The sequence below is a fragment of the Oncorhynchus kisutch genome, linkage group LG8, assembly GCF_002021735.2.
Source record: "Oncorhynchus kisutch isolate 150728-3 linkage group LG8, Okis_V2, whole genome shotgun sequence".
NCBI classification, from domain to species: Eukaryota; Metazoa; Chordata; class Actinopteri; order Salmoniformes; family Salmonidae; genus Oncorhynchus; species Oncorhynchus kisutch.
The window spans coordinates 32,435,530-32,449,150 of NC_034181.2; the positions used below are offsets into that span (position 1 = coordinate 32,435,530).

The 13,621-nt window shown below is 39.5% G+C and overlaps 1 protein-coding gene across 10 annotated transcripts in view; it reads left to right on the top strand.

The window, feature by feature from the left end:
• The window catches only part of LOC109895844 (pre-B-cell leukemia transcription factor 3), a 73,853-nt gene extending 64,960 nt beyond the window's left edge, over positions 1-8,893 (top strand). For 4 of the 10 annotated variants that reach the window (XM_031830150.1, XM_020489873.2, XM_020489872.2 and 1 more), the window contains 5 exons: positions 2,694-2,859; positions 3,459-3,536; positions 3,987-4,099; positions 5,132-5,221; positions 7,649-8,893. In XM_031830150.1, the coding sequence (XP_031686010.1) occupies positions 2,694-2,859; positions 3,459-3,536; positions 3,987-4,099; positions 5,132-5,221; positions 7,649-7,741 (540 nt within the window). In that variant the 3' untranslated portion in view covers positions 7,742-8,893. The remainder of the gene's footprint in view (positions 1-2,693; positions 2,860-3,458; positions 3,537-3,986; positions 4,100-5,131; positions 5,222-7,648) is intronic. The other 6 variants (XM_020489877.2, XM_020489875.2, XM_031830151.1 and 3 more) reach the window with 2 other exon arrangements.
• Positions 8,894-13,621: the final 4,728 nt, after the last annotated feature.

Sequence of the window (13,621 nt, forward strand, 5' to 3'; positions counted from 1 at the left end):
CAGTGGCTTCGCCTGAATGGTCATTAATTTTAATTGCCTAGATATTAAAGATTTAGAAGCACAGAGACATGCAGGATAGAAATGATCTGATGTCATGCAAATCCAGTCAGTTTGCGCTTGCTGCAGTATTGGCGGGCTGCTGGAGATATTAAAAAGTAAGCGCAGGGGTGGAAATTAAATAAAGCTTCATTAGGGGCAGCTGCTCTTTGGCTGGTCCGGCAGAAGGCTGCAGGAGCTGAGAGGGGAGCCATAGCACGGCGACAGGCCACTCTAATTTATAGGACTATTAAAACACAAACCTAATCTCATTATTATTCCACTATTATTGCAGAGCCAGCATTCACACACTGGTTTTGCCCCATGCAAAGAAAATGTCAATCTTTCTTTCTACTATGAGAGACAGTTTTATTTCTATCACAGTGCGGTAATATTGAAGTAGTAGTCATAGTAATATAATATAAATATTGAAATGTAGAAATGTAAATATAGAAACTGCGCTTTAGAAATATAGAAGCTGGACCCTATACCATTTTAAATGTTAGCATTTACTAGTATTGTTAAAGTGAGGTTTCAGGTTTCAATTTGAAGAGACACAGCAGACATTGTCCTGAGATTGTATTCTATATGGACGCAACAGTTCCGCATAAACCCCTTGACTTATTTCACATTTTGTTGTGTTACAGCCTGAATTCATAACAATGTCTCACCCATCTACAACATCATACCTCATAATGACAAAGTGAAAACATGTTTTTAGAAATGTTTGCTCATTTACTGAAAATGAAATACAGACATACTGTATCTCATTTACATAGGTATTAACACCCCTAAGTCAATACATGTTAGAATCACCTTTGGCAGCGCTTACAGCTGTGAGTCTTTCTGGGTAAGTCTAAGAGCTTTGCACACCTGGATTGTACACTATTTGCACATTATTATTTCTTCAAGCTCTGTCAAGTTGGTTGTTGATAATTACTAGACAGCCATTTTCAAGTCTTGCCATAGATTTTCAAGCCGATTTAAATCAAAACTGTAACTAGGCCACTCAGAAACATTCAATGTCATCTTGATAAGCAACTCCAGTGTATATTTGGCTTTGTGTTTTCGGTTATTGTCCTGCTGAAAGGTGAATTTGTCTCCCAGTGTCAGTTGGAAAGCAAACTGAACCATGTTTTCCTCTAAGACTTTGCCTGTGCTTAGCTCCATTCCGTTTCTTTTTATCCTAAGAAACTCCCTAGTCTTTGCCGATGACAAACATATCCATAACATGATGCAGCCACCACCATGCTTGAAAATATGGAGTGGTACTCAGTGATGTGTTGTGTTGGATTTGCCACAAACATAATGCTTTGCATTCAGGACATAAATTGAATTTCTTAGCCACATTTTTTGCAGTTTTACTTTAGTGCCTTATTGCAAACAGGATGCATGTTTTAGAATAGTTTTTATTCGGTAAAGGCTTCCTTCTTTTCACTCTGTCATTTAGGTTAGTATTGTGGAGTAACTACAATGTTGTTGATCCATCCTCAGTTTTTTCCTATCACAGCCAATAAACTCTGTAACTGTTTTAAAGTCACCATTGACCTCCTGGTGAAATCCCTGAGTGGTTTCCTTCCTCGCCGGCAACTGAGTTAGGAAAGTAATGACGCACCATCCGCAGTGTAATTAATAACTTCACCATGCTCAAAGGGATATTCAAAGTCAGATTTTTGTGAGGTATTGGAAATCCTCCCTGGTCTTTGTGGTTAAATCTGTGTTTAAAAAACACTGCTCGACTAAGGGACCGTACAGATATGTGTGGGTATGTGTGTTGTACAGAGATGAGATAGTCATTGAAAACCATGTTAACCACTATTATTGCTACTTATTACGTGACTTCTTAAGCACATTTTTACACCTGAACTTGAGGCTTGCCATAACAAATATCTTGAGTCAATAAGTATTCAACCTATTTCATCTTTTCATTTTTTCTTAATTTGCAAACATTTCTAAAAACATAATACCACTTTGACATTATGGGGGATTGTGTGTAGGCCAGTGACACAATCTCAATTCAATCCATTTCAAATTCAGGCTGTAACAGAACAAAATGTGGGAAAAGTCAAGGGGTGTGAATAGTTTGTGAAGGCACTTTAGGTCTCACTGTCACTCTTTGACCTCACCATAGCACCACAATGCCTGTGTCCTGTGTTATGCAGCCCGGCTGAAGGAATGTGCAGTGGTCAGCCATGGGTTTGATGCTCTGCACTGGTGTAGTACGCAATATCCTTCAATAATATTAAACTGTGTATCTGTTAAAAACACAAGCAAGTTCTACCACCAATGCAGAAGCAAACAAGTCTATACATTTCTTTGAGTGTAATGGCAGAACTTGTTTCCTTAGCAATAGGCCTGGCAATGTAATACAGTCAGGATAACTTTTCAGTTTGTGTTGTGGGAGACGAGCAACCCCTGGTGTGTTGGTTTTGTCAAGAGACAAACAGAGAGCATGTCATGCTCACTTTTATGAAAACGCACAAGTGATTCCTGATTATTGCTTAATTAGCCTGCATACCCAGTGGACATTACTGCAGGGGCTGGGAATTGGGTACTTGATGGACCCAAACGTCTTGAAACAATCACACTGCTCAGTGCACAGTGCCTTGGCTGCTTGACGTCTGACACCTCGGCTCTCCCTCTGCTCTCTCCCCCAGGTATCCAACTGGTTCGGCAACAAGAGAATCCGGTACAAGAAGAACATAGGCAAGTTCCAGGAAGAAGCTAACCTGTACGCTGCTAAGACTGCAGTAACAGCAGCGCATGCAGTGGCCGCCGCAGTGCAGAACAGCCAGACCAACTCCCCTACCACACCCAACTCCGGTAGGCACCCCTGTGCAGGCCCTAACTCTGCCATCCACCCCCAGCCCTCAGCCCCCAGCCCCCCCATGCCTCACCCCCACTCACGCACCATTCACACAGGCAGGAGTGACAGGCACTGCTCCCAGCCTGGGGATCCCAGAGTCTCCTGTCTTTGAGACAGTCGATGCCAAATAAGACAAGCAAACTCATGCATAAAGAGTGCGTTCTTGGTTTGTGAACCGAGAACAGATGTATTTCTGGCAAAAAGACAATTCAAAATGATGTCACTGAGGTTTTGTTTTCCCTTGACTTTTCCTCAGCCCCCCCTCTAATTTGTCAAACTGTAGCTCCACTGTATGGTAGTGCATTTTATTCTAAGAGAGATTGAAAATAATAGCTGGGAGCAGTTAGAGTAGACTGTATAGGTTACCAATGTGAAATAACAACAACATTGCACACAATTATTAATGAATAGGACTCACAAATGACAATACAAAGACATCCAACACAATGTATAGTCCAGGAGAATGACTGTGATTTTGGACTTGGCTGACCTGACAAGGGGATGTCATCTGGTAAGCGATAGCTATTTGAAGTGGTCCCCTTTTTCTTGCACCCAGGATTCCAGATGAAAGATGAAGAATTTCAGCTGGACTCTGCAGAGAGCAAAAACACTCTTTTAACCAACATGTTTACTGGTACTGCTCTTTTCATAAGCTTCTTATTGTCCTTGTCATTGGTATATGATATTTCCCCACTAACAGTAGATAAGGATTAAGGGATGTGGAACAAATTTGGAGCTTAAAGCCACCAGCCACATATTGAATCTCTGTTTGTGTCATGTGATTTTCATTCAGTTTGTTTTGCCTCCTTTTTGGGGAAAATCTGTATAGCCTCTCAGAGTTCTGACATGACCATAATCCTCTCCTCTATCTTGTATTTCCTTGCTTTCTGTCCTTTCCTTTTGTAGTTGCTTACTTTCTGGGAATCTAGTAACTGAGTGTAGTAGTGGGCGTTGTGTTCCTATGTACAGTAGATTGTGTCTGCGTTTGTGTCTCTCTGTGCGCTTGTCTGTGTTAAGTTAGAGTGTACTCTTCCCTCGTAGCCCTCTATATAGTTATTCAGCTACTTACATCTTCCCTTTCCAGGTTCTTCAGGTTCTTTTAACCTCCCAAACTCTGGGGACATGTTCTTGAGCATGCAGTCTCTGAATGGGGATTCTTACCAAGGGGCACAAGTCGGAGTCAATGTGCAGTCACAGGTAGGAGCCAAAAACAGGGACAGGTCCTGTGTGCAAATGCACAGAGCCGTCCCAGTTTTGCCTGTGTGCTGAGCCATCCACAGTGCAGTCTGAAGTACAGTAACTAAGATATGCTGCCCACATTGGGCCAGCTCAAATTCCCACAGTCAGGTCTCCACTGCAAAAGTGAGCCACACTGTGAGCTCCATTTTCTTTTTTACTGACTCTAATTCGCTTTGGATGGAATATTCTGGCCTACCTAAAAATATCCCACCCCATTGCTATCAACAATTATTTATAAAAGCCTCCAGAAAATGGATGTATTTCATCTCTGTAACAGACTTGATTGAAGTTTCCATTTTGTGAATGCATTTGGCTTTGACTTGAGCTCTTGGGTTGGTGTTGGGTTTTATGGTCCCCTACATTCCTCTCTTGTATCTTTTCCTGTCTTTGTCTCATTTTGGTTGTGTTACATATTGTTGTTGTCATCCATGATGTTATTTCTTCAGGTTCAGAGACACATAGAGGAGCATAATCATACGCATGTCAGATGAACCCCTTAGAACTAGACACGTAATGGCTTTAACTCTTTAAAGAACATATGAATCATGTCCGTACAATACAACTGTATTGTCCATATGTTACAGCAAACATGTCCCCGTCATTATGTCCATTCGGATGTATTCCTCCCCTCTATTTGTTTGTGCATATAGTTTTGTTTACAAAACACATTGTTGTATGTTTGAAGACTTTATGTGTATAGTGTGGCCGTGCTTTTCCCAATGGTATGTCTCAACGTTAGAATTGAGACATTTTCCACAATAACTTTCGACATAGCCATAGGTAGAGTAGTCATTTAGATGACAGTGGATATACTCTACATACATTGGATAATGCAAACACCCACCATAATGTGTTGTCTGTGTCTCATAGTCCCTTTCCACATGGAGTAAGTCCTGTATGTTTTGAAATGTGGCATTGAGCATGTGTGTTCATGTAAACCCCCGTGCCACAGTGAGTTGACAGCCATGCCCGCCCTCTCTCTCCTCACAGGTGGATACCCTGCGCCATGTTATCAGTCAGACGGCAGGATACAGTGAAGCTCTGGGGGGGAACACTATGTACAGCCCAAATGGCTTGAATGTAAGTGATCTCGGTATCCTCTTCCTGTAGGCACCATTCTGGAGACAGTGGTTATTTTTCATTACCTTGAGCAGACCTTGTCCAAACTGGATCCATTCTACTGTAAACATTATATACACAATGGTAGTGGTGTGTAGCTCAGACGGAGAACACCCCGTGTTGCTGCCAACTGTCTGATTAAAGTGCCATCTTAGGCAAATGAATTGCACTAATTGATTTTATTTCTTGACTCGTTATACATTTACCTTTCTTAGAAAAAAGTTTTGAATGTTACTTGAAAGGTTGAATGGAAATCTAGGATGTCAGGAGAATAGATAGTAGCAGCTGGGAGCCAGGGAGTGAGAAACTCCATTCAGCACTGCCGCAGCAACGCAGCAAGTGATTGAGCTTCTTAAAGGATAGAGCAAACATGACACTGGAGATTAGAGATTGTAGGAAAGTTGGCCCATTTTCATTGCAGGGGGATAAAAGCAGAGTTTAATGAAACACACCTAGATCATAGTGCAGGTGGAATAAAAACACATTGGATTTAAAATCCCCCCCGTTTTTGATTTTATAAACATCTTGTAATACCTTATGTGACTGAAAGCAAAATGACATAAGTAGGCTTTTAGTTGTATTCTATGTTTAGTTTAGCTGTTTTGAAATGCTTCAGAGACTTGGCCATATCCTTATCACCGTGATAAAATATGAAAGTGAGATCGCCTGCAGCCTTTTCCAGACGTGAATTCCATCTTCGTTGATGAGGGCTGATATGGTTCTTTTTTATAACACAGTGCATAATCTGAAGCCATCAGAGTAAAGATTAATTTGTTTGATGAGAAAGGATAGAGGCAGAGGGAGAGAGAGAAATGGTTACTGACATATTTCCCTTTGCAATGTCAGAGAGAAACTATTACCATTTGTTTTCATGTTGCCATGGTTGGGACAGTAGTGATGTGAAAGCTTGGTTATTTTCAGCTTCCCAACATGACAGCTATTGTTATTGAGAGGCATTTTAATATCATGAGCTAATATGTACATTCTGATAGTCATATAAAAGTTATACATTTTCAGTATTGCAAAGAGGTGAACCTAATACTTTCGACATTGCCAACCTTTGTCAATGAACCGCTTAGATGTTTAATTTTCCATACTTGACAATCACTTGACATTCACAAAGTGGGATACATATTTGGAAGTATATTAAAATATCACACTGTTATCTTTAAAATAAAAAGAATTGGGGGGGGATTTACCATGTAAGCAAGCACACACACGATAACACAGGCCGTCGTTAGTGTTCTCGGACAGCGTTTGGTGTCATTTTGGTTTTGTTGAACACCTTTTAGCCCGCAGGCCTTTAGAAGAAGTGTCAACTTCTAGCAGGCTCAACTGAAGTGTTTCTCACTCTCTCACTTTCCTTCACTGTTTAGGCCACAGCTCTATTAATCACCACACAAACATACTCTCTGAAATACAACATTACTGACAAGTCAACACATCCAATAATAGCACGTGAAAAGAGGAGAAACATCCAGAAATCAACAAAAACATGCTTTGGATAATTCATTTAAAGAGATGGAGAGGCCTTCTCATACAGCAATACTCTTATTTCAATGCAGTACCGACATTGTGACAAAGCAGACCAGATAAAGCTATTTATTGACCTATTCCAGGCGATCTAAATCATCAAAATACTAATTCCACCAATGAACAACAAGTGCTAGAGCCCCCAATGTACAGTAATGCAGATGGATTGTTTTGATAATGAAGTGCATCATAGATTAATTAGCATACGCTAACCTTTTGTTTTGTTGATGGTGACGAAGGGGATGCAGCAAAGGCTAGTCCCTGCCGCGAGCCAATCGGAGTCAGGCTGGCTCAGCCTGGCTCTCTGGGAAAGGCCCTGCCCCGTCACTTCCACTCAGCATTCCCCACCTCACCCACCCCCAGCCCTCCTTCTTCCTGACTGACATAAGAATATGTAGCGACAAGCTGTCTGCCACTGCTGAAATCTGATTAGACATTGATTTCAGGGATCGCTCCCATTGGCTGAGGCATAAGGCACATTTGTTTCTAGGAGTCTCATGGCTGATGCTAGTATAATGCAGAGAATGGCCATTGGCTTTCCAGTTGTACTGCATACTACTGTATATCAAAGGAGATACCTCTTTTTATTTATTTATTAGTAAATTAGCATATGGACACAAACAAACTCTACACGATAAGAATGTCTCTTTTACCTGTAATTTGGTTATCTGTATTACTAAATATATTTTATTGTACAGAGTCATCTTATTCTCCCTCACATGAAAACATTTTGGTTAACTGGTAACTGGTCTTGATTACAAATATAGGTTCCTTACGAAGCATTATGTTGTTAACATGGACTTCTTTCATTTGTAGTATTTCGTTTTGATCCCTTCTCTTCTGCTTCCTTCCTAGGCTAATGGGGGATGGCACGATGCAATGACTCCATCTTCTGTAATCTCCCCGACAGAAGGACCTGGAAGTGTGCACTCTGATACCTCGAATTGATCTGTTATCGATGCATCTGATCCCCAAGCTGTAGAGTGTGAACTTTCACTGACTGACCAACCAGAGAGGATAAACAAAACTTTTTTTCAGAACTAATTGTCTGCTACATCTACCAGAGTCCTCAACCCCCCTCACAATGATGTTCTACAATATGGACACCTGATGTTTTCTTGGTAGTTCAGTGAAGTCTTCGCTCAAACTCCATCAGTCTCATGATTATATTTCACCATTTCTCTATTTTATGTCTGTCATTTGAAGGGGTAAGCACATACATGTACCAATCAAACAAGGCCCAGATGTTTATTGCGCAACATTAATTTCAATTGACAATTGATTTAAGAAGTGATGTTCCCCCAGCTGAATTTCTTCCTAAGTGGATGGCATTTGGTGTTGTCATATGCATTCTAAAATGTTTTGGTTTTGAAATGCAATATATATCATTTGTGTTTTGTTTTAGATCAGCTAATTCCCTTGGTATCTTACCTACTGTATATTGACTAACAAAGTAGCAGTTCCATCACTGAACGCAAGGAGTGCAGCAAATAAGAAATGCTACTGTTGTAAACTCACTGGCAGCATGGAAGAGTTGCTTTCAGTATTAGTTTTGCCTTACAACCACCAGGTTGACATGCAGTCCTTTCGTTGACATGCAGTCCTTTCATTGACAAGACTAATGGGATAACACTGTATTTTGGGACAAAATCTTCAAGCATAGAAAATGACAACTTTATATAGGTTAACATTCTGTGTGAGGTGAAAGTCATGTGATATTCAAATGTTATTTTGAGCTATTGGTTGAAATAGTCATGGGTCTAACAGTAAATCCAACCAGTTATAGCACTTCCTTTTGGCATGTGACAAGATACCAGTCACACAAAATATGTTGTATATAATATAGCTTAAGAGTATTTATACATCCCACCAATCAATACACAGCTTTATTACCTCATTCAAACTCATAGAAACCAATAGATTTTCAACATTTCTATAGCTTAGAGTGCTCACTTACTACCTCTAAACAATATCACCACCATAGTTTTTGTCTTTTTATTGAACATTTTTATTTAGTGGTTTTGATTACATCTTGTAATAAACTCTTTGTTTTTGTTCATGTAATCTAATGTATATTTTAATCTTAAAAAAAGAATGTTGCTTTATTGCAACTTCAAAAAGACAAAAACAAGAAAATGTATGATGTTAACAACAATAATATTAATACTAAGAATAATGAGAAAAAAAGTCATTTTTAAAAATAAGAGGGAGAGGTGCAAAATTGTTAATTGGTGGATTTTGAGGGAGGGGCTAGGAGAATGTTGGTCATAAATTAACACCAAACAGTAAAACTGTTGTAAATACTGAAGAACATTTTGAATGTTGCTCATCTTGTTACTAATTCACACAAAAAATCATTATAAAAACTGTAATACATAGAGGTTTCAGTTTTCAGAACTGTACATTTCAAGCTCTGTTTGACAGGGTTCAAACTTTCTTTCTCTTTTTTGTATTGTATGTGATTCTGAAACTGATAAAGTCATGGAAAATGATTTGTGGCAGTGATTCTAACGTATTAAAAATGTTTAGTGTTTCTTTCTAACCCGACTACACCCTGGACTGAAAAGTCTTCCTTGTGGTAGTTCTGTGTAATTTCAAACATGAATAAACGTTTTGCTTTAAAAATTGAAATTTGTTCTTATTATTAATTTGTACATTACTACTAACAATCGTTCCCCATATATATATATAATATAATTTACATTTATTTGACTTTGACATTCAGTCATGATCAGAATGCATTACAGAATCGAGTAAAGTCAAAAGTAATAGCGTATCTATATATGGCTCATAAGACCCCTACAGTCATTGCATAAAGTATGACCAATCTAGGTCATTAATTCTGTTGTGGCATGCTAAATATCAAACTATCAACCCTTAAAGAAAGCATGGTTTATCCACAGGGCCAGACAAGGCTATAAGACTTCAGGGCCCATTTCAGGCATTTGCTTTGATATAAATATGAGGAACAGCTTGCAAGATACCATTACATGGGCTCCCAAGTGGTGCAGCGGTCTAAGGCACCTCACCTAGCGGAACCCCTCCACAACATTCCGCTGAAAAGGCAGCGTGCTAAATTCAAAAATATTTTTTTGAAATATGTAACTTTCACACATTAACAAGTCCAATACAGCAAATGAAAGATAAACTTTTTGTTAATCTACCCATCGTGTCCGATTTCAAAAATGCTTTACAGCGAAAGCACAACATATGTTAGGTCATAGCCAAGTCAAAAAAACACACAGCCATTTTTCCAGCCAAAGAGAGGAGACACAAGAAGCAGAAATATAGATAAAATTAATCACTAACCTTTGATGATCTTCATCAGATAGGACATCATTTTACACAATACATGAATAAATCTCAGTTTACATTGGCACGTTACGTGCAGTAATGTTTTGATTCCAAAACATCCGGTGATTCTGCAGAAATACTCATAATAAACATTGATAAAAGATACAATTGTTATTCACAGAATTAAAGATAGACTTCTCCTTAATGCAACCGTTGTGTCAGATTTCAAGAAGACTTTACGGAAAAAGCATAATCTGAGAACGGCGCTCAGAACCCAAAACAGCCAGAGGAATATCTGCCATTTTGGAGTCAACAGAAGTTAGAAACAAGTTATTAACTTACCTTTGATGATCTTCATCAGAAGGCACTCTCAGGAATCCCAGTTCGGCCATAAATGACTGATTTGTTCCATAAAGTTCCATAAAGTCCATCATTTATGTCCAAATAGCCATTTTTTGTTAGCGTGTTCAGCCCAGTAATCCATCTTCATGAGGCGCAGGCACTTCGTCCAGAGAAAAACTTGAAAAGTTCCATTACAGGTCATAGAAACAAGTCAAACGATGTATAGAATCAATCGTTAGGATGTCTTTAACTGACTTGCCTATAAAAATGACGTGAAAAATGACAAGACGGACATCTGACGAGATCATATTAATAGTTATATTTGTTGCCTGAGTCCTCTGACAAAGGCAACTAAATGAATTGGGATGTTTGCAGATTTGTGATTAATCCAAATCCTGGATTATCCTAAACAAACAACATGTAAAATCATTGGACAGTGAAGTAAGCTTCTCATGGATGTCTGCATGGAAATGCATTTAGATGCAAAGAGCTGAGTATTGAAGAGCCTGCCAATTATGAAGATTAGAGTAAAGATGAGGAAATGTGTCTAATTGAAAAAAAAATTTGATCAGAGACAGAACTCAGTGTACAAAATATAATTACCCAATGTGACTTTCCAATAGGAACTTGCTTCAAAAGACTGCTACAATCTATCATGCCTCTCCTGTTTCATAGCACTGTTTAAGTGGTCTTTGCTCTCATTTGAAACTGTGGCTGGAAGGTGAAGACTTAATTGAACCTGGTTTGGAGGTTATTGCGAAGGTGGCATGCTTGGTGCAATTAACTGAAATGTCAGGCTGTTCTAATTCCAGTTATTCTGTCTGTCTGTGGTAGAAAGGCTGTCTCAATGGGTCATTGGTTACCAATTTAAAATGGAAATTGACATCCATTTATTCCCATTTTCGTAGCAGACTCCTTGGAAAGGGACTGTGCATTTACTGCGACTGAAAAGGGAAGCATGCAGCTATGTAAGGGCAAAATAAAAAACAGAAATACCTTGTTTACATAAGTATTACACTCTTTGCTATGAGATTCCAAATAATGTTCAGGTGCATCCTGTTGCCATTGATCGTCCTTGCGATGTTTCTACATCTTGATTGGAGTCCACCTGCGGTAAATTCAATTGATTGGACATGATTTTGAAAGTCAAACACCTGTCTATATAAGGTCCCACAGTTGACAGTGTATGTCAGAGCAAAACCCAAGCCATAAGGTCAAAGGGATTATCCATAGAGCTCCGAGACAGCAATGTGTCGAGGCACAGATCTGGGGAAGGGTACCAAAACATTTCTGCCGATTTGAAGGTCCCCAAGAACACAGTGGCCTCCTTCATTCTTAAATGGAAGGAGTTTGGAACCACGAAGACTCTTCCTAGCAATCGTGGGAGAAGGGCCTTGGTCAAGAAGGTGACCAAGAACCCGATGGTCACTCTGACAGAGCTCCAGAGTTCCTCTGGAGAGAAGGACAATCATCTCTGCAGCACTCCACCAATCCACCAATTTCTCAGTAATAGGCAAATGACAGCCCGCTTGGAGTTTGCAAAAAAGGCACCTAAAGACTCTCAGACCATGAGAAACAAGATTCTCTGGTCTGATTTTAAAAAACAAGATTAAACTGAATGCAAAGCGTCACGCCTGGAGGAAACCAGGCACCACTCATTACCAGGCCAATACCATCCCTACTGTGAAGCATGGTGGTGCAGCATCATGCTGTGGGGATGTTTTTCAGTGGCAGGGACTGGCAGACAAGTCAGGATCGAGGGAAAGATGAATGGAGCAAAGTACAGAGAGATCCTTGATGAAAACCTGCTCCAGAGACTGGGGCGAAGTTTCACCTTCCACAGTCAAGACAACGCAGGGGTGACTTTGCGACAAGTCTCTGAATGTTCTTAAGTGGCCCAACCAGAACCTGATCGAACATCTTCGGAGAGACCTGAAAATAGCTGTGCAGCGACGCTCCCCATCCAAGCTTGAAAGGATCTCCTGAGAAGAATGGGAAAAACTCCCCCAATACAGGTGTTCCAAGCTTGTAGCGTCCTACCCAAAGGTGTGTCAACAAAATACTGAGGAAAGGTTCCGAATACTTATGCAAATGTGATATTTCAAGTTTAAAAAACACATTTTTTTTTTACAAACATGCCTAAAAACTTTTTTTGCTTTGTCATTGTGGGGTATTGTGTGTAGATTGATGAGAGAAATGGTTTAATCCATTTTAGAATGAGGGTGTGATGTTACAAAATGTGGAAAAAGTCAAGGGGTCTGAATACTTTCTGAATGCATTGTATATTTGATGAAACACTTAATTTGGCCTTAGTGCTATTAGGCCTGAGTGATATTAGCTCGTAGAAACGCATTGAATAACACATGCATCCAAAAATATCTCTAAAGGAAGTATGGTTTTAGGTGTCTGAGATACATCTGATACATATAGGAAATCATTACAATAATTTTTAAAAAGTTACATGTGTAACACTGGTTCCAAAAAAATCCTATTAATTTTCATTCGTGTTCTACCGGTCTGTACCGGGTTGTCTTCAGACAGAGAGTCCCATTTTTCGATGGTTGGGTCATAGTCTATGGCTCAAACTGTTCGGATTTGACAGACGTTTTTGTGAGAAAACCTGCTCGAAGTTGGAACGCCGGCGTAACGAGGCCGGTGAATCTTCTGGTTGTCGTAGAATAAAACGTAGAGAGTCGTGAGTTCGTGAGAGTCTCAGATAGTTTCTAGTTTAAACAGAGGGATTTTGATGGCAATGTTTTTATTATGTGGACTCGGACATCTACTCCAGGTAACACTAGCTAAGAGCATGGTATACACCAAAACATCTATTCGCTATGAAAGCTCAGTTTCAACTGTAAATGATGGATTAAATACCACACATTTAAAACAGACCAGCATTGTAATTCATGTGGCATTATTTAATTTAAGGTAGCACCTGGCAAACTGGCTACTGTAGCGATACCTACATCATGCAGTATGAACCAAGAGTGTGAATAGATCATTTGTTACTGTTGTATTGATATTGTATAGCTCAACAATACTGTAACAAACCCCTGAAAGAGTTTGTGCACATACAGTAGTGATGTGCACTGAGCAAACTATTCATTATTTTTGAACAACTCTTTTTACTGACTCGAGAGGCATGATTCGTTTTAATGACTTGTTCATTTTAGTCATTAGTTTGACCTGCTG